Here is a 21328-nt window from a genome sequence, read left to right as displayed (position 1 = left end):
AGGAGTTCATCCGATCCCGTCAATCCAGAAAAGCGGATTTTGTAGCGGCAGAACAAGCAAGACCACCTCGTGACCCATCTTTCAAGACATCAAGGGGGGTGTCTTGCTTGTTTCCCCCGACGTTTGGGGGACCATGTTGCCAACGCACAACCACGGAGGACAACTGTGACTGGCCAGAGCTCGACCGCTGACCGCCGTCGTCCAGACAGAGGGACTGAGCGCCCCATCGCAGTCTGTCCAGGGCCCTCAGGATACAGCCGACACCTGGGTCGAGTCCTACCCGATACTAGCGTAACAGTGGGCCACGTTCATCTCTGATCGGTCTTTTTTGTCACATTTTATGTAAATCTGTCTTGTAGCCGGCTCGGAAGTTTTTACTTAACTCCAGCTGATCGTGGGTGTACAGCTGTGGTCTTCAAGGGCGAGAATCGAGCAAGTTCTCTGGGTTCCTTCAGCCTGTCAACTGCTGAAGACCCTGAGTCAAGCTAATGATCAGCTCAATTAGGTCATTAATGGCAGAAGCGGACTGAAGACCCACAGAAACGTTAGCCCCCCAGGACTGGAGTAGGTATTGCTGTGGAAGACCATTAGAGACGCCGGTCTCTTCCTCACCTGAACACCAGGATTTTATCTCCTTTCCTCACGCTTTCGTCTATCAGGTTAAAAAGCAACACCATCTTGGCAGAGTTCTCCAGCACACCCGTCTGGTAATTGGTCATGAGGTCCTTAGCCTGGAAGAGGGGGGAATTTTAATTAATCCAGCGATTCATTACAATCCGTGCCCATCAGTGAATGCAAAGAAAACCCCACCAAGAAAATCAATTCTGGAAGAAAAACAATCCCGTGTGACTCTACTCAGAACAGATCGGAAATACAAGAGGAAGCGCTGTCATTCCGATAACAAGCAGTCAGGCTCTTGCTGTGAAGATCCTCATGAATGAGATGACGTGTCAACTAAAAACAACCCCCTAAAACAACCAGAACTATAATTCATCCCCTTTGATCGCCGGGATGAATCGCAGCGTGACGCTCAGCATAACCCACACAAGACGTGGACCCTGCATTCAAACCAAAGGGCGGGTGGGGGTGGGGGAACGAGCTGCCCAGCCTCGTCGTTGAAGCCGATCCCCTGGTTTCTTTCAGGAGACAGCCGGATGAGATTCGAGGATAAATGAGCTGCTCAAAACCCAAACGGGCTCCTCTCGTTTGTAACTCACGTTCTCGAGCGGCTGTGTGCAGGAGCCCAGCGACCCAGAGAGCCGCCCACTGCTTACCCATTCGTAGGTGATGACTTGGTTGGCCTTCTCCTGCAGGACGCTCAGGCCCACCCCCGGCAGGCCATACTTGCTGTTGGTGGAGTCGGGCCTGGCGCTGCCCTCCAGCTTGGGCTTGAGGCCGCCAGGGGCCTGGCAGCGGCTGTTGCCCGTGGTGATGTCGTCCAGGTCCAGGTCCTGCTCGTTGGCGAGAGTCTCCTTCTGCAGCGCCTCGTAGAGGACGTCGGGGTGGTTCCAGATCTGCGAGGGGCGTGGGCGCATCGGGGCGTTTTAAATACGCACCTCACGTATTATTACATTCATCTCTAACGCAACGTTCGATTTTTCAGCGGCAGCGTGTGTAAAACGAGCCGTATCGAGTCGTGCCATGTTGTGTTGTGCTGAGTCGAGACTTGTTGTGATGTGCCGAGTTGTATCGAGTCGTGCAATGTTGTGCCAAGTCGTGCCGAGTTGTGCGGTTTTGTTGTGCCGAGTCAAGTCTTGTCGTGCCGTGCTCAGTTGTATTGAGTCGTGCCATGTTGTGTTGTGCTGAGTCAAGTCTTGTCGTGCCGTGCCGAGTTGTATCGAGTCGTGCCATGTTGTGTTGCGCTGAGTCAAGTCTTGTCGTGCCGTGCCGAGTTGTATCGAGTCGTGCCATGTTGTGTTGTGCTGAGTCAAGTCTTGTAGTGCCGTGCCGAGTTGTATCGAGTCAAGTCTTGTCGTGCCGTGCCAAGTTGTATCGAGTTGTGCCATGTTGTGTTGCGCTGAGTCAAGCCTTGTCGTGCCGTGCCAAGTTGTATCGAGTTGTGCCATGTTGTGTTGCGCTGAGTCAAGCCTTGTCGTGCCGTGCCGAGTTGTATCGAGTCGTGCCATGTTGTGTTGCGCTGAGTCAAGCCTTGTCGTGCCGTGCCGAGTTGTATCGAGTCGTGCCATGTTGTGTTGTGCCGAGTCAAGCCTTGTCGTGCCGTGCCGAGTTGTATCGAGTCGTGCCATGTTGTGTTGTGCCGAGTCAAGTCTTGTCGTGCCGTGCCCAGTTGTATCGAGTTGTGCCATGTTGTGTTGTGCTGAGTCAAGTCTTGTCGTGCCGTGCCCAGTTGTATCGAGTCGTGCCATGTTGTGTTGTGCTGAGTCAAGTCTTGTCGTGCCGTGCCCAGTTGTATCGAGTCGTGCCATGTTGTGTTGTGCTGAGTCAAGTCTTGTCGTGCCGTGCTGAGTTGTATCGAGTCATGCCATGTTGTGTTGCGCTGAGTCAAGTCTTGTCGTGCCGTGCCGAGTTGTATCGAGTCGTGCCATGTTGTGTTGTGCTGAGTCAAGTCTTGTCGTGCCGAGTTGTATCGAGTCGTGCCATGTTGTGTTGTGCTGAGTCAAGTCGTGCCGTGTTGTGTTGTGCTGAGTCGTGCCGTGCCGTGTTGTGTTGTGCTGAGTCGTGCCGTGCCGGGTCGTGAGACAAAGGGTGAGGCAGCAGTGAGACACTCAGGGGTGGAGAAGAGCGCTGACCTTGCAGCAGACACAGAAGGCCTTGAGCGGGTTGAGCCCCAGCCAGCCGCTGTTGCCCGCCTCCCGGAAACGGTTCATGAACTCGGAGTAGAGGGCCCGCTGGAGGGGCGACAGGCGCACCAAGATCACGTGCTCCTCCTTGGAAGGGAGGTGGGTCTTCAGCACATCGTGACCTCGCCTGCCAACAACAAGCACACAACGCCAATCAGACATCGAACGTGCAGCAACGGACATCAGAGAGCATCGGACCGGTCATCGCTCGGCCCATCTGGCACGTTTAGTAGATAGCTGCCGATTGATCCCGGGATCCCAAGAAACTCAGGTAAAGCACGACGTATATTTGAACACCCTGTCTTCCACACTGCGGATTTTGCGGGTGGTGACCCGGTGAACGATCATGACAGAATGCAGGTTAATTGTTCAGTCCTTAGTGGCCTGTGCACACTTCGGCATGCGGGATGCGGAGGAGAGAGAGAGAGGAGTTTTTCCACGCAAGCAGGGCAGCCAGCAGGCACGGGCGGGAGGCTCACCTCTGCACGAAGCCCTCCAGCAGGCTGTGGAGCACGTGGCTGCGGTACCGCATGAGGCGCACGTCCTGGGGCGTGCTGTCGATGCACTGCCCGTTCAGGATGGGGCGCTCGAACATGTTGCTGAACTCCTGCCGGGTGCCCAGGAAGTCGGGCCGCACGAAGTCCACCATGCACCAGTACTCGATGAGGTTGTTCTGCAGCGGGTAGCCGGTGAGCACCACGCGCCGCCGCGAGCGGATGCTCTTCAGCGCCTGGGAGGTGCTGGCGTGGCAGTTCTTGATGCGGTGCCCCTCGTCGCAGATCACCACGTCCGGCCCGGGCCTCGACAGCGCCTTCTCGATCCCTGGGCGGCACCGACACAAGCTGGGTTGCAGGAAAAGCCCGGACCACAGGGGCACAGACCAGTACGTCAACCGGCCCCCCCCTCTCGTCTTCACACATTACACACGTCGGGAAGGGTGTCCCGATGCAGAACAAGCTCCCCGTCACCTTTCCCTCCACGTTTTTGAATGTGTTTTCGATTGACCCCGACCAGACTTTCAATGGTAAAAATCTACACTGTCACAGACGTAGAATGATCCTGCTCTCTGTTCTAAGCAAGGGTAACCTTTAACCCTTAAGTTTAACTCGCTCACTCTGACTTGACTCCCGAGTTTCAATTATTCACGGTGCCTCGTGAATTGTAAAAATAAATCATCCACCCTGAAATGTGAAAGCAGAACAGAAATGCACTAAGATGCCCATCTCCTCGGAGGGCGGTGCAGAGGGGGCCGCCTGACCTTTGAGCAGCTCCTGCTGTCGGTCTTCCTCGTCCAGGTCGATGATGACGGGACCGGTCGGCTTCTTGGACTTCTTCCTCCTTCCCGACACAAAGCTCTTTTTGAGCGACAGGAGACGGTACATCTCGTAGCCCATCAGCAGCACGCCACCGTCCGCGGACCAGTCGCTGATCACCTTGGCCCGAGCGGCCGTCGTCCTAAAGAAGAAGAGTGTGAGGTCAAAGGTCACATAGGGGTGCAGGGTCAGAGGTCAGATTGTGAGGTCAGAGGTCACAGGAGATTGACAAAAATCTCACGGCCAAGTCCAGGCCCCATTCACAACCTTGACTGTGGCCAAGCATGAGAATTTTTCAGTTCAGTCCATATTACCCACGTCTTATCACATCTGAAAACAAATGGCAACAAATTAACATGCGTGCAAGCCATCCTTTTGCTTCAGAAACAATCCAAAACCTTCATGTACGGGTTTGGCATGAAGATTAAGTAGAAACTTAGCAGACAAAACTAATGAAATGATCGCTCATGCATTTTCAAGAGGAAGTCAATAGGAACACTTAGTTAGAAGTGGCACTTGAGTACAAAAAATATTATTTTGATATCTTGCTCTAGTAACACACACTTCATGCCTTGCAGAATACCAACAGATACTTTTGATGGTAGCCTCACCTTAAGGGCTATCAAATTATTTTTTGCATTCCATGTTTTACAATTGAGTATACTGTACTAACCCATGTTCTGAGCAGGAGAACTAAGAGATGCTCTTTTTCAGGATAAAGCTACATGGCCTTGCTAAGATTCAGAGAGCATGTACAGGCATGGTGAATACAATTTGATAAAACATACATGGAGATTAGTTATCTTGCTAAACTAAAAGTCAAGCATAAACACACTGTGGGCAGTAAAGAACTGGAAAGAAATCAGAGCAGGACACAAAGTCTAAAAATGATCAACTCATGCCCCTGCTTATGGGGCTGATGTTGGACTGAAGGAACTTGATCTCTTCAGTCCCAGTTAAAGATGTCTGAGACGAGGCTGGATGGACATTTTCAGTCTTTAAGGAAGCTAAAAAGGTGGGGACCTGGTGCCGTCTTCAATTACATTTAATCAAGCAGACAAAGGACAAAGAAACCCAACGGACGTCCCTAGAGCACTGGTGTGAGAACGTTTCACATTCAGTATCAATGTAAGGAACACATTAGCAAGCTGTGCCGTCAAGGAATAGGCTGTTCTTTCCAAACCAACTGCAGGGCTGCGACGGAATCATGCCATGTTTAGGAATGAAAATCTAAAAAACTCAAAATGTTCTCGTCTAACTTCGATTTTGCGCAGCCATCGGGGGGAAATAAAAAAAAAAAGCCCACGAGGTACGCACTTGTGCTCGTCGTTCAGGATGTGGACTTTGAAAGTGCGGGGGAGGTGTTCGCTGGGGTCAGTGTCCGGGGGCAAGCTCTCCGGGGCGGGCAGCCACAGGTTGAATTCGGCCATCCAGTTCTGCAGCGTGTTCACCTGGCAGCCGAGAGAGGAGCAGAATAACCTCGCACGGCATTTCTCAACGCCCCGTTTCAACACTAGGTTAAAAATACAACAGAGAGGCTCCCCGCTCTCTTCAAAGTCAGTTAGCTTCGACTCTACTGCCTTTTCCAGTGTGGCCTGAATATATGTAAAGCCAGAACATGTCAACTAATGATGAACACTAACTTCAAGGAACTGGTTTTGGGAGACAACACAGTGAATACTAATAGTACACCCATTCCTCGATTTACAAACACCAGGTTTTTACGTTTTGGTATAAAGAAAGTGCGTATTTTCATCCCAGGGTTCTCGTTCTCAAACCGAGAGACTGGGCGCCTACAAGAGGAAGGAGAAGAGGAGGGAGGACACTGTGGATGGGTGTGACTGGCCGGAGTGTGGGGTCACTCACGGGGACGATGGCCAGCACGGTGTGGGCGCTGGTGTGGCGCAGGAGGACGTCTATGAAGGAGATGACCTGCAGGGTCTTCCCCAGGCCCATGCTGTGTGCCAGGATACAGCCGAAGCCACAGCTGGTTTTGTAGCGCTCCAGAGACTCCACCAGGTTATCATAGAGGAACCGAATGCCACCGATCTGCAGGAGAGGAGGAAGGAACACAATGTCTGGTAGGCCACCGACCCCATCTTAACCACAGGCCGACTCGTGCTTGCAGCAGATACTCGAGACATCAGACACCGCAGGGCACAGGATCGTGAGGTCAGAGGTCAGTGGCATTCGCACAGTGACAAGAGTCTCACTGCCAGGTCCAAGGCCCACTCAGAACCCCGACTGTGGCTTAATTAGAATTAAGCCACTTCATCTGGCAGTCAAGAGAGCAAGATATCAACCCTAGACTGTATTTCTCAAAGCGTCGTTTGAACACTATGAAAAACTCATGACACCAGGACAAGGCTATTGCCATGCTAGGACAAAAATCAGAAGTTCAACATACAAGAAAATAACGCCACCTGCCCTCCTCTGGGTGAGTCAGCGAAGGTTACTCCTTCTGCAGGTGTGGCTTTTGAAAAGACAGTACTTTTGTACAGTACGTAAAGGCCTGAACACACAGCCTAATTGTGAACACAAAGTTATCACGTAACTCACGTGGGAAAAAAACCCAACAGCGCCCACCCACTAAGGCAGACTAAAACCGAGAGAACACTAATGGTCAAAGTGCTGGTGAGAGCAGAAGCGATTCTAAGCGGCGCCTGCCCTGTAGGAGGCGCTGCTAGCTCCAGGCGGGCCGGTACCTGGTGTGGCTTGACGGCGCGGGCGAGCTGGGGGGCGAGGAACAGGTCCCTCTCGGTGGAGGGGTGGTTGATGTTGACGAGCACGCGGCCCTGGGCGTCGGGCTGGTTCAGGGCGTCGTTGACGTGCGCCCCGCTGCTCTCCTCCGACCCGGGCGTGGCGGACCGGTCCTCCTCCTCGGTGGCGGATTCGCTGCTGATCTGCAGGGCGTCGTCCTCGCCCGAGCTCAGCTCGATCACGTCTGCGCGGGACACGACACGGGGCTCACACACACACACACATGCACGCCTGGGCCGCAAGTCAGCGCCACCCCCCTGCCCGCCTCCTCATCCACCCTGCAGGGCCTGAAACAGCCCCGGGATCATTTCTCACGCGCTCCCCCGTCTGGAACCCACACCGCGCCAAACCCCGCGAGCACGCTCGAGTCGGGCACTGCGCTGGCGCGTGCCGCCAACAGGGCCCCAGCACTGGGCAGTCCTGCTTCCAGGTGTCACACCTGGAGAAGGATCAGCAGCCCGAATGTCCCTGGTCTCTTTTTCAGACAAGAATTAACCTGGATTTGTGTGCATTTCCAATATTTTTAGAGCTCTTTGAAGAGGTTAATCAACGGGGTGCCAGTCATATGCACTACAGGTGGCCATTTGGCGGCCAGTGACACAACCTTAGGTCAACTTGTTTTACTTCAGAGGTTAAAAAAAAAAACAGCAGAGCCGTTATGCAACACCGTTGAACGGTTGGTTATACAACTAGGATTAGTGGAAGAACCAGTTGTATAAGCCCAGCAAAATGACAGAGCTTGGTAAGTGGTGTGTAAGCTGGATGAATGACACTAATTGTACCATCTTGCTGAAAACACATTCACGTAAGAGTCTCCTGTCCCTTAATGACACATGCATCTCTCCACAAAAGAGGGGCAACGGGCTACTGAGCCAAGGTCAGCAGTGTGCAGAAATCCCCGTCCGCTCTGTGCTGAAGCTGGGCACAGAACGTGAAAGCTGGACACACTACACGACCAAACCCTCATTTGAGAGCCCGTGCAGTAAATCGGCATGAATAATTTCACACTTGGCAGTGATGTGAGGGGAAGCCTAAGTTAAAGAAGATTTCAAAAGTACTCTTCCTTAACTTTCAATCTACGTGCGGTTTGCCTTCTAAAATCTAACCGAAAAAAGACCCGACAGCACATACTTACAGGGTAATGTCTTGAAGTGACAGGCGTGAGTTTATCGGGGATATACCGCCACAGAGTAAACTACACATTTAGGACAACTAAAGATGGGGATCACACGGCAGTACCGCACGGCCAGAAACTACTGGAATCACCAGTCACAGGAAGGCAAGACAACCTTTCTCCCGACAGCAGGATTCTCCTGGCGAGAAAACCTGGTGGAGCAAAGACCCGCGTCGCAAGAGGCCGTCGCTGTGTGGAAGTGGGGCGTGGCTCGTGGGTCTCTCACCGTCTTTCGTGGCGCGAAAGGCTCCCTTTGTGTCATCCTCGCTGGCGCTGCTGCTGCCGCTGCTGCTGCTGCTGCTGCTGTTACTGGTGTCCAGGCAGATCACTTCCTGTTTGGCCACATGGCACGTGCTTTGGGACACCTCGCCAGCCCTCAGGACCTCCTCCCCTGAGGGACAGAGACGCGACCGTGAGCGACGCAGTACTCGTTCACGGAACAGCTCAAGGGGAATCTCGCGGACCGGGCTTCTTCAAGCGCGAGAAAAAACAAAAGGCTCGTTGGAGAGAAAGCACGTGTTGCGACAGGTTCAACCGCAGATCCTCACCTCGTGGGATTCAGGAGGGACCCCGGATCGATCAGCTCTGCTGGCCTTCAGCAGACTTTGGGAGTCTTTCTGTGATACTGGGATAACTCTAGCGTCACCATCTTTTCTCTTCAGTCCTGAAATACCTTACCATCTCCAAACAGGCTGCTCCAGCCCTGGTTGGGCCTAATTATTCCCCTAAACCCCAGGTAGTTTTTTAGGGCCATAGCGCATCAGAGTCACGCCCAGTGATGGGCCATCAGCAGCCAGCCCGCGGGGCGCGCCTGCCAGGCTCACCTTGAATGAAGTCCGCGGGAGGCGCGGGGAAGTCTTTCCTCTGCTGTTCCAGCCGCTTCCGCCTCTCCAGCTCCTCCTGCTGGGCAGCTTTGGTTACTGCTTCTAGCTGGTGCTCTCTCAGGAGCTTTCTGCACAGTTTCAGGGAGAGAGGGAGAGACAGAATAATAATAATAAAATAATAATAATAATAATAATAATAATAATTGCTTACACTTATATAGCGCTTTACAGGTAATGAGGACTCCCCTCCACCACCACCAGTGTGCAGCCCCACCTGGATGATGCGACGGCAGCCATAGTGCGCCAGAACGCTCCCCACACACCAGCGATCAGTGGGGAGGAGGGCAGAGGGATGAAGCCAGTTCATAGAGGGGGATTATTAGGAGGCCATGACTGGTAAGGGCCAATGGGAAATTTGGCCAGGACGCCGGGGTTACACCCCTACTCTTTTAGAGAAACGCCCTGGGATTTTTAATGACCACAGAGAGTCGGGACCTCGGTTTGACGTCTCATCCGAAGGACGGCGCCTGTTTACAGTATAGTGTCCCCGTCACTATACTGGGGCATTAGGACCCACACGGACTGCAGGTTGAGCGCCCCCTGCTGGCCCCACTAACACCTCTTCCAGCAGCAGCCTTAGTTTTTCTCAGGAGGTCTCCCATCCAGGTACTGGCCAGGCTCACACCTGCTTCGCTTCAGTGGGCTGCCAATTCAGAACTCGGAACTCAGAACACAAGCAAGGAGACCGTTTACAACTCAGTTTGCTCCATTTTCTTGTCAAGGCCAAGAAGTATCCGTCAAGATCAGAACCGGAAAACGCTGGCGGAAAGCTCAGCTTCTTCAGGAAAAGTAAAAGTGTCCTTTGTTCTAAAGGAGGGTGGATTTTGCACGTCCACACATACATGCGGAGGTTAAAAAGTGCTTGTGGCACCTTCTGTATGCCTAGATTGTCCACTGCAGCTGCTGCACAGAGCGCATGGCTTCACTCGCAAGAGAAGCAGCATGTTTAAACACCCCACGCCCAAAGACTGCAGCGTACCAGACAGGGTGCTGACGAATGGGGACACCCACTCATCCCCACCGTGTGCCGAGCGAGTGCCGGGACTTGCCTGATATTCCTCCTCATGTGCGCCGGCTTGGACACCCTCTTCTTCTTGGCGCCGAGGGCGAGCGAGCCCTTGCTCTCCCCGTTGGAGGGGGGCCGCGGGGTCTCGCCCGGGGGTGAGGTAGATGGTGGGGTGCGCTGCCACCCCAGGGCGTCCCCCCGAGCATCGTTCTCTGCGCCGTAAGGGGCCGCCTGGGGCTGGTCTGCAACAGGTGGGCAGAAGGAGAAGGAGAGTTAGGGAATTAAAGGGATAAACACTGAGGCTACAGGGCCTGTAAGAAATGTGCTGCGGCCTCCCAGCTTTACGCATTGAATCAAACCCAAAGGGCAACTGGACGAAGGAGCAGAAACGGCTTGACCCTCTTTTTCCAATGTCCTCGCAGGCCTGTGCTCACCTAGACCAGAGCGTGTCCTCTGCTCCACCACCGCACGGGTAGGGATAGTGTCTCGAGCAGGCCGTTTCGCACAGCTGGACGGAGGCACGACACTTTTAAAGATAAGGTGGCCACGAAGGCGCTAAACGTCGCGGACCTTCTCCCACGACCTCACAGGTGTCGGGCAAGCGGGTGTATGCAAGGGAGCCGACGATGCAAGAACAGATCAAACGCTCGGCCCAGAACCCAAGTTAAGACGTGCATCTGGGCTTCCCTACCAAATCAAATCGCCTGCTGCGCTGAAATAAAAGACTCTCTCCCCAACAGGTTATGCAAGAGCTCATGAATATTTACCAGTTATGAAACAAAGCCCTCGGAACGGGGCGGTGCGGTCTGGGGCGGGATGTGGCTGGGATTTTACACGGTCAAGGTTACAGCACAGGGAAAAAGTTGGCGGAATCTGAAATGCTACCACCCCCCACCTCCCCCAGCACACACTCATACTGCTGGAGAAAGGGCCTGGCCCCACCCCCCCCCTCCTCACCCCCGAGGTTAAACACCAGAGCGAACACAGAGCACGCACACACACACACACACCTGACAACGGCTGGGCAGGAAGATAAATGACTTATATAACTTGTGGGTGGCAGAGTGATTCCTCGACAGATGACGTAAAAGAAGATAATTCACCCCCACTCTCCACAAATCACTTTTACATAAAGCCACCCGAGCGCAGCTTTCATTTTTCCGATTATTTCTGGGCGCATCTCCGCGGGCCCGCTTCAGTTGATAAACTGCGCAGCTTGGCTCATTCTTCCTTTAAGACAAACCTGCGCAGATTTTGAACTTATCAACGGGTTGAAAGGCCCCCTGTTCTGTGTAACCTTTCTCAGGTTCTCCTGAGTTTTTTTAACAGAAAAAAACAGACTCAATCTTAGAAACCATAGGGTAATAGAAGAGAAAATTTTGTGACCAAGTGACCAAGATTATTTCTAGATTTTCGCAATGTTTCCGATTATGCTTGGTCTCAGAAGGAGTCTATTTAACGGTACACCACTATTGAAATGAAGAGTGTTACGTATTATTGACAAAAGATGAAGATAACCTAGTGAACCTGTATGTGAAGGTGTGTTAATAAACAGGACATTCAAATCCTTCATAAATAAATAATACCTGGCTTACGTCTGACTACAAAAAATAATTACCAGTGGTGGTAGAACTTTGATGGTACAGATGTTCACAAACTGACAAACTGATGATTTAAGAGTTACCCATAAAACCTCGGTAAGCCCAGGCTTACCCCCTACTGCAAAGCAACAGATTCAGCAGAAACAAAGGGAAATAGTTCTGTTTTGTGCATCTGTATCTCTCTAACTATAAAGCATGACACGGAAGAAAAAACTCCCTTGCTCTGGGAGGAATATCAAGACACGTATGTCATTAGTGCAGATAAGTTTACAAAAACCCTTCTCCTCCTCTCAGTTCACACAGTTTTATTCTGCTCTAAAGGACACTTGCATAACTGTACTTGAAAGGCAAGAACACTCACTGGTGTCAGACAGAACACGTTCTGGATTCCTTTCTGCAGGCAGTCAGAAGCTGGGGTGACTGGTGTGAAGTTAAGCAGTCGGGATCCTGCCCAGTCTTTGTTCTTTTTTTAGCCAGATGGTGTCACACTATTAATGGAAATCGGACTTCTGCTCCCGGCCGTGAGACAGCACACCACAATGTCCAGATCTTTTGGTACCGCATAGTAAGAAATGTGCTGCGTTCTCCCAGATTTGAGTTTTGAAATCAACACAAAAGAGCAACCAGACAAAGGAGAAGAAATGGCTTCAATCTTCAATATTCTCACAGAGCTGTGCTCACTTAGATTGGAGTACTTGGCCGAAGACTGAAGCATAATATAGGATTACTTTCCAGCACAGAAAAGAGAGAATCCTGGACTTCATAATTGCACAAATCAAGACACCATGACCTCACGGTCTAACGAGCTAGAGATTAATCCTAGTTGCTTTAGACGGCACTGCTTGCTGACCTTCAAGCAGGTCAGTACCTCTTATTCGTATTGTCATGTTCACCAGCAATGTGGAGTACCCCTCTTGCCTGCTTCCTCACATTGCGATGCTAAAAGTGGGAAAGCACAAAACCCTTCATAGATCCTAAAACGCAGCAGTAGAAATGGTTTCAAATTCGGTAAAAAAAAAAAAACAGGGACCTTAACCAAAAGCATTAATGCGAAAGAAAAAGTACAACCATTGTTTAAGCTGAAGCCTTTTTTAAGCATCCTGTATCTTTTTTAATTTACTGTTCAAAAGCATGTTGTAGACACGCACTTGCAACATGCACTGTGCAAGTCTGCAGAAACAGAAAGGTCTTGTAAACTGTACGGATGCACTGGTTGAGAAATGTAAAAGTCTTTGTAACCAAGAGCAGCTGTTCCGCCCTAGGCACTGCTGTAGAGCCACTTCCTCAGTCCCTGTGAGAAACGGAGGACAATTCAGCTAAACAAGCTCTCCATCCCTCCACTGGTCTTTCACAACCTTTTCTGGAGACGGGCAGCCTACACCCAGCCCTGTCCTGCCTGTGTGAAAGTGGCACAATGCCCGATCATGCCTGCCTGGTGGGTAACACTCACTGGCACACAAGTCAAACAATTAGGCACGGAATCTACAATGATCAAAGAGGTTGGTAATGAGCAAGCATGTTCCTGGCACGCCAAAACCTCACTCAGGACAGGACAAGCGAATCGGCCGGTCTGCCAGCATGGTGCAAAGGGGACTAGAGCTGAAGGCACAGCAAAATGTGTTTTCATGTTCAGAGATACATGGATATTTATTTCATGAAGTCTTTTTTTTTTTTTTTTTTTTAAAGGCAAGAGTTTCAACCCTACACATCCCTGCAGTTCGATAATAAGAAATCGGGTGATTCAGTATTGTGTACACACTGAAAAGCCCCGGGTAAGACCCCCGACCAGAACTGACTCTACAGTAAGCAGCGGTGGCTCTGTGGCTCAGGATCTGCGCCTGTGGCTGGAAGGTTGCCGGTTCAAATCCCGCGGCCGGCAGAGGAATCCTACTCTGTTGGGCCCCTGAGCAAGGCCCTTAACCCCAGGTGCTCCAGGGGCACCGTATAAATGGTAGACCCTGCGCTCTGACCCCCAGCTTCTCTCCCTGTCTGTGTGTCTCATGGAGAGCAAGCTGGGGTCTGTGAAAAGACGAATTAATAATGCAAGAAATTGTATAGGGCTAATAAAGCGATGTTGTGATGTTATGTTATGTGAATCCAGTGAGCAACACTGCGTTTTACTCGTTCAGCATTACCCACTCCGAGCATTGCAGCGACATGTGGGCGCATTCTGCACCCCGCTGCGCAGCTCCGTCCCACAGGGCCGGTGCTGGACGGGCTGTCTACGGCTGCACTGCTTTTTTAAGTTGCACACCTTGGTTTGGAAAACGAATTCATCCTTAAATTGCTCGGGGCACGCAGAGACGCCGATTTAACCCAGCCTGCAGGTGTCGGAGGGGAGGTGAGGAGCACCTGATCCCACAATTGTTTAAAGGAAAGAGACGCGGGATTACAATCTACATCTACAGCGACCCGCACTCGAGCACGAATATTACACATGCTCTTCACAGCCCCTCCAATCTGTCATTCCCACGAATGGAAAAACAAATCTACATTGTTTTTTTTAAAGCTTCTTTTTAAAAAACTACAAGACAGGAGGATCATAGTGTCTATTCCAGCGGTGTGTGGCCAGTGAGCACGCAGATCTTCCTAAAAGATGATTCTGTCTTGCACAAAAACTTCTCGGGCTTTCATCAGTTCAGATCCCGGTGCTTTTATTTTTCTGAAAACTTAAATTCCCTCCGGACTCTTCCACAAAAAGACTACAAATAGAAATGCATTTGTCAAACTGGAAGCCTGTGAAACTGTCAAAATGCTCAAGGTAATTATTTCAGAGCCAGACGTATACCAGCAGGACAAAGAGAAAGAGATTTGAGCCGGATCTGTAAAAATAAAACTGGTGATAAATCTGTGCCTCAGGCAGGCTGAAGCACAATTCACACTGACCACACTGTCAGAGCTGACCTAGATTTAAACAGGCAGATTCAGGACAGGGTTAATAAATTTATGTAAGTTAATTCAGAGTAGCAATGACATCTTTTTAGGCATTTGTTTAAAGAAGCACCATCTTGTTGGTCATACTCGACAAGCAGGTATCATCTTCTGAATTCTATATCTGAATTATCGCAATAATAGGTGATGGCGAAGGTTTTGCATCCATGGAATGTTAAAAGAATAGATTTATGTTGTTTTCAATACTTTTTGTGGTTTTTTTTTTATTCTGTGTGTGACCGGTGTGTGTGGAAATGAAGAGCAGGGTATTACAGCACTTCAACTCTCCAGTGTTTTGAACACAATCATTGCATGTAAACAAGAAACGTTTCGAGCAATATGCCATTCAGGTGTCAGGAGGTCCAGATTCATCTCTAGTACATGCAGAGCCTTTTTTTACACTGCAGAACTAGCATTCTAATTAAAAAGCATAAGTCTGCCAAACAAATCTATGAACAAACAAGCAAACTCTACTTCTTCATGTTTTTACCTTTTACATACAATATTCAAACTCTTTTATATTCTAAATGTCGCTAACTTTCAGGCAGGGTAAGTCACAGAAAGTGGGGAAAACAACAGAAATTAACAAACAGCTCATGACTGTCCAGAAAACCAGGTACCAAGGAAAACCCAAGAAACCTGCACAGAGTCTAGTGCCCCTCAAGGCTATTAACCCATCTATTCTAGTGAAGAGCCCATTTAAGTATAACCCCCATTCTAGCTGAACATGACCTATTTTTATTCTTGTTCCTGACGAGCAGAAGTTCGGACACAAATATACCACGAGCACAACAGGCTCTCAGGCAGAGACAGTGCAGTCGTTTGCTGACAGAGTGGTTACATAAGGACAAGCTTAGGTGTTACACAACACGAGCTCTGTGCTTCCAGTGCCCACGGACTCTGCTTCCAGAGAGGAGCTCCCATCGGCACACACAATTCCACACCCCCCTGGGTTACGGTCGTTTTACAAACCCCAGGATCTCGGCACAGAAACCTCCCTGGTTTTACAGCACATTCTCTCACACTGGGGCACGTCCCTCCCCGTCTCCCTCTCTCTCTCTCTCCCCCTCGCCAATGTGCAGCAGCTGGTCTAAACTGAATCAAACTAATCCTTCCAATGTAGTAAGGGAACCCCTCACGCCCACAGAGCCCCCTCCTCCCCCCCCCCATCCATGTGACAGCGCGCCGCTGAACTCCTCATGCTAAATCAAAATCACAATTATATCAAACTCGCGCCTTTGAAATCCAAATCAAGGCATGAAACCGTGTTTCCTCCTACGAGACTCCTTACAGTTGAAGTTGAATAATGTTGGTTTGTTCCAAAACGTCATTCCGAACCTTTTTCTTTCCCTACAAGCGGCCTAAATGGTTGATCCTACGTTTGTTGTACCCACTGACACTTTAACGCCTCCCCTGCAGTCTCTTAATGAGCTCTGTCAAATACACCTCTGTAACAACTGGCCTGTATGGCTGTATTACACATGGTCCCTGGCTGGGCTCTGGCAGTATTGCTGGTTAAGGTACGAGAGTGGCGATATGGACGCTGGCAGACAACTGCGGAAGAACGCTGGCAATTCTGTGCCATTCTGAAACGGTGTGCCACAGTTAACACCTCACCGTCTTCTCCCGTGGCAATATTCAGACTCTTCAAGAACATTCAAGAAGCAGGCTAGCAGTGTAAAACATTCGTACGGACTACAGCTAAAATCTGAGTCGGCCTTCACCATCGATAAACCTCTTATCCGACTCAGGATCACGGTGGCTGGGTGCGTATTCTGGGAAGCACCGGGCATGAGCCAGGTTACACACCAGACGAGATGCCGATCTGCAGGATCCGTACAGACACGAACATGCAGATACATCGGGGCCGATTTTCCCAGAAGCCAATTAACCTACCAGTATATATGTCTGGACTGTGGGAGGAAACCGGAGAACCCGAAGGAAACCCACACAAACAAACAAATTGATGCAAATAGCAACCCAGGGTCCCAAGGCAGCAATGCTAAACTCGGCACCACTGTGCCGCCTTGCAGACTGAAACTGTATAATTAAAAATGCAAGGACTGTAATAATTTAACCCAGATATCATGATTTATACATTTTCTTGTACTTTTGGAAGACTTACATGCAATCCCTGATGCAACAACAGTTATGGATACCAGAAAGGTTTGTTTACGACCAATCAAGCACAGATATACACCAGCTGCATACTTAAATTTGACGTTCTGAAACTTATTTTTCCCCACATGCTGTCCCTTCTAAAAAAGGATCAATAAAACAGCTCAAAGAGTTTCACACTGCTCCAAAATTCAGAATTGGCATTCTTAATACACTGAGAATAATGACAACTTAGGTCCTGAGTGATATGCTCTAACAGTAGGGTGACTGAGTGGCTTTAATAAAGCAGAATAATAATTATAACAAATAATTTTTAACTAAAGAACATTTAAGACTTCAGATGCCTGCAATTTAACAGCAGAGCCGAGCAAAGCGGGATGGAAAACGACCATTAATAACTCGTTGGTGTGGCGTGAATAAGTATAATTTATGGAAATTAACACGAGTAAGCCACCGCCGACAACGCAGACAAAACTCCAGAAAACCCTTCAAAGCACACGGCGCAAAAAAAAAAGGTTCAGGCTGACGAACAATCAAATGTTGAAACAATGACTTTAAATAAAAACAGTTAAGGGCAAATGAAGTTCTATTAAGTGGAAATAACCTTTAAGTTGGACTGAAGTTAGGGTTACATGATGCTTAAAAGGTAAAATATGTGGCGAAAGAACAAAAAGCGTTTTGTCACTGCTGGCTGGCTGAAGCCCTTAAAGGTTTTTTTTTTTGGTTGTTGTGGTCGATCTAGACCGCATAGACAAAGTGAGGTCTGCAGGACACGTCCGGAGGCTACAACCCTGTCTTGCACAAACCCAGACGGACGTACCTGGGAACGACTCCGGGTCGTCCAGCAACAGCATGGTCACATGTGGCCTCCCTCCGGACTGTCTGCCCCCCCCCTGAACCTGGACCTGGATCAGACCGGGTACTTGGGGTCCAGATCCTCCCCACCTTCACCTGGCTGAGCAGCCGCGGCTGACCCGCAGGCAGGAAAGGGATGACAGGCTGGGGCAAGCCAAGTAAGCTCTCCTTACTTGGCTGGCTGGCAGGCACACTACACTGATGCTCGCTGGCTGCTGCGCTTCACAGTCCCCATTCACTGAAACCGTCCCAGGCTCTGTGATTAAATCAAGCCAGCGGCAGCCACCAGGAACTAAAACCCCAAGTCCTTACATAACCATTCACACCAAGGAAGGGGCCCCGTCAGGGGGGGACTGCACGGGCAGCGTGCGCTGGCTGAGCGCATTCTGGTTTGCTCCTGGCGACGTTCCCACCCCTCTCATTCCCGACTTTTCGTAACAGCCCCCTTTTGGAGGTTTGTAATCTACCAGCACGGGGACCGTTCGTCCTCAACTCCAGGCCGCGACGAGCTGAACCCGAGAGCCCCCACTTTCGACACGACTCTCGAACAGAAACACCCCCCTCCCCCCAAAAAAACGTACTGTTTGCACTTGCTTTTAAAAAACACCAGGGACTGAAACGGCACAGGTGGAAATGAAATTAAGAGGGAGGGCAGAGGGGCACAAACTGGTGCCTAAACTGGTGTGACCTGACTCCAAAAAACGGGACATGTCTAACCAGGACCCATTTGTTTAAATGGCTCTGTCAGCTTATAGATCCCCAATGAAATGTGTGCAAGTCCGGCGTGTCATCACAGAGAGGTAGACTGCCCACACAGGGATAGGGTCTGCAGATCCTGGACTTACCTAAATTTACATTATAATGAAAATCCCGGACTGCCTCATGGGGGGAGCGCAAAACCAGCTGACATTGTGCCGACAGTAGCTCAGATTTTAATGCCCTCCACGTTGAATGAAATGGGATGATGAAACACGTCCGATCATATGCGGCAGCTCGGTTTTAAACGAGAAGCGTGACCGCGGGAGACCCCCCCCACACTTTAAAGCTCTTAGCGCCGGCAGGAAAAGGTACCGTGCACCACCCAACGTTACACAACGACAGCTGTAAATAAAAGTTACAGTTTTGCGGCCAGTTCGGTGCCCTTTGCGGGTTTCGTTCGGTGTGTTTGTCATGTGTGCACCAGTGCCAAAGAAATGCTTATTTGCTGGTGCGCTCCTATACAAAGACATTACAGGAAATCACCAAAAACATAAACACAGAACAGAGGCAGCACCAGCAACAAGTTAAATGACGTACTGGCCCGCCCCGGCGCTGCAGGGAGAACCTGCTTGTGGGGAGAACCGTCCGTCCGGAACGAAATGGTCAGAGTTCAGGTGGGAGTCGGGGCGGGGGAAGGATATGGAGGTCGCGCAAGCTAAAAAAACCCCAAAACTTGCGTTTCCCAGCTTCCAATGAAGAACAATTAAAATACTCCTTGGGATACGCAAATGCATTACACATTATTATTATTATTATTATTAATAATAATAATAATAATAATAATAATAATAATAATAATAATAATGAAATTGTTCTTAATAATAATAATAAAAAAGTATGATTTCATTAGAATATATTGGTTATTGCCAGAGATGTGATCTTAAATGCTACGGTAAGAATCGTGGAGCCCCAAGGGAACAGAGTCCCTGTGTCCATTCCCTTCGTCCTGCGTGGGCTCAGGGGGGCGGCAGTGCCCCCCACAGCAGGGAGAGGGAAAGCGAGTGGAGAATCGGGGGCGACTGGGGGTCACTGGCCCCAGGAGGGGGTTACACTAATAATAATTTCAATCTAGCTGTTGTTTTGGGGGTTCAGAGAAAGCTTATTTTAATTTAGATCACACCAGGCACTTTCCCCTGCAACAGAGCTCTCTGCATCACCTGCAAGTACACATCTAACACCACACTCATTCATGGCCCCTCAGGACAAATCACTCAGATTACATCTTGAATCTCCAGCCACCTTGTTTACTGTAACTCTTGCAGAAAATGCCCCGTGATCTACACGGGGGAAACAGGTAGGAGACTCGGAGACCGCTTCAGAGAACATGTCAGGGCTGTGAAGATGAAAGATTTCTCCAAGCCCATAGTTTCTCACTTCACCTCTGACACCCATCATCACACTGATCTCTCCATCTCCGTTCTCAAAGGAGGGTTTCTTAACTCCATCAACAGAAAGACATCAGAAACTAAAATTATCCTGAAACGGCTCACACCTTCCCCCTTCGCTCAACGACAGACTTGTTTTCTTCTAATTCTCTCTTTTCATTTGTAGGTTTCGACTTCACCCCTCTCTTCACCTCTCTTGACTTCGCACCACCTGAGTGGCCTCTCTGCCTCTCCCCTGCTCTCGCCTCCTCCTCTCTCCCGGCTCTGTTCTCCTGTCCTTTATAACCTTTGCCGTCTGCCCTGTCTTTCTCACACCTGAAGAAGGCTCCACAGCCGAAACAGTTGCGTTTCCTTTCTTCTCTTTTCAGCCTGGAATAAACCGATTACTTGTCATTTTTTTTTCTGGTTCAACAGAAAATGACGATGGACTCGCAATCAAAAGCGATCGTTATTTTCACAGCAGAATTGTCAAGTGTAGGTAAAATGACTGTTATATAACTAAGCATAGCGAGAGGTTTTCCTTTGGTCTCCGAGCTAAAGCATAGACGGATCAGGAAAAAAAAAATTAAGTAAACATCGAATACAGGTTCAACTACTAATAAATAAAATAGATCGATAAATGCCCTGCGATAGAAGACCTTGTTGTTCATATCAGTTACACTTAAAAGTGCCACTAGAGATCTTGTTCTGCTCGGCTATTGGAAACCAACACCAGCCCTTTCTGTGCATGAAGATCATGCGTGTCAGCCTGACCCCAGCGTCTGCTGCAGCAGCTGGTGATGCTGAACATCTGGATTCGAGCCCTCCGGGGTCACAGCTGCCGCGGACGCGCACCGCGCTCTGAGGGCAATTACAAAAGAGACTTTCTAGAACAGACGCTCTCAGCCGTCGCCTGTCCTAGAGAACCCTGCTTGGGCCCCACCTCCAGCGCCCTCCCCTCCCCTCCCCGTCCATCACCAAGCCCCGCCCCTTTCAGCAGGGCTGTCTTAGGTAACAGGGGTGGTGAGTTCACCAGGCCATCCGACAGCGCAGCAGCCCATATTCAAAACACACAGGGATTAAAAAAAAGATCACTTATACAAACAAAGAGATACTGTAACCTACATTTCAGTCTCCTTCCACAAGGAAACATTAAATTTGCAGACTGGGGATGACGGGACCACTTGACTCGAGGCTGATGCGCCCCTGAGAGGGAGTTCATAGCCATACCCCTGTAGGGCTTTGAAAAACACTTCTTCTACCTGATCATTTTATTTTCCGCTGTCGGCTTCACCCACAGCGCCACGCTCTGCCGCGTGCTGCGCTTGACAGGCTTTTATCTTTTATTTTCTCCCCATCGTCGAACGCAACACACACCGACAAAACCGGTGCGTCTCCGGCCCGTTTTAGGCTTTTAACCTGCCACAGATCCGCCCTGCAACTCCGAACAATTTTCACGCCTCATGGCTCCCCGTCCTGAAGGCCGTCGTCACAGCGCGTCCCCCACACGGCTGTGTTACAGACTGAATGTGGAATCGAGAGTGAATGGAGGAGCCCCTGTGCCACTCAGTAAGCAGCGGCGTGCCCGGGACTGACCCAGCTCTGCCAGGTCCCTGCCACTTTCTCCAGAGCTCACACACAATGCCCTGACGGGCGTCTGGTGTCTAGCGTGTAAATGAAACCGAGACACATATCCATTTCGGTAGCGCACCGGAAGGTCACGCAACCAAAGCGTGCGATTGGAGACGCAGCGGAGGGGGAC

At 50.2% G+C, this 21328-nt stretch overlaps 1 protein-coding gene across 2 annotated transcripts in view; it reads right to left on the bottom strand.

Moving 5' to 3' along the window:
• Positions 1-21328, bottom strand: part of rad54l2 (RAD54 like 2) — a 61329-nt gene that overhangs the window by 12878 nt on the left and 27123 nt on the right. Inside the window, exons 1-12 of one of the 2 annotated variants that reach the window (XM_088637008.1) lie at positions 17409-18219; positions 9978-10180; positions 8873-8996; positions 8275-8439; positions 6820-7058; positions 5981-6163; positions 5432-5565; positions 4060-4256; positions 3281-3623; positions 2751-2928; positions 1275-1514; positions 613-731 (exon numbers count right to left, since the gene is read on the bottom strand). In XM_088637008.1, coding sequence (XP_088493134.1) covers positions 613-731; positions 1275-1514; positions 2751-2928; positions 3281-3623; positions 4060-4256; positions 5432-5565; positions 5981-6163; positions 6820-7058; positions 8275-8439; positions 8873-8996; positions 9978-10180; positions 17409-17442 — 2159 coding nt within the window. In that variant the 5' untranslated portion in view covers positions 17443-18219. Of the gene's footprint in view, positions 1-612; positions 732-1274; positions 1515-2750; positions 2929-3280; positions 3624-4059; positions 4257-5431; positions 5566-5980; positions 6164-6819; positions 7059-8274; positions 8440-8872; positions 8997-9977; positions 10181-17408; positions 18220-21328 lie in introns of those variants that run through there. The other variant, XM_088637007.1, reaches the window with a different exon arrangement.

Source organism: Lepisosteus platostomus, chromosome 6, assembly GCF_059453375.1.
Source record: "Lepisosteus platostomus isolate fLepPlt1 chromosome 6, fLepPlt1.hap1, whole genome shotgun sequence".
In the NCBI taxonomy this organism is placed as follows: domain Eukaryota; kingdom Metazoa; phylum Chordata; class Actinopteri; order Semionotiformes; family Lepisosteidae; genus Lepisosteus; species Lepisosteus platostomus.
Note: the sequence above shows the minus strand (reverse complement) of the source record. Positions and strands in the feature narration are given on the sequence as shown.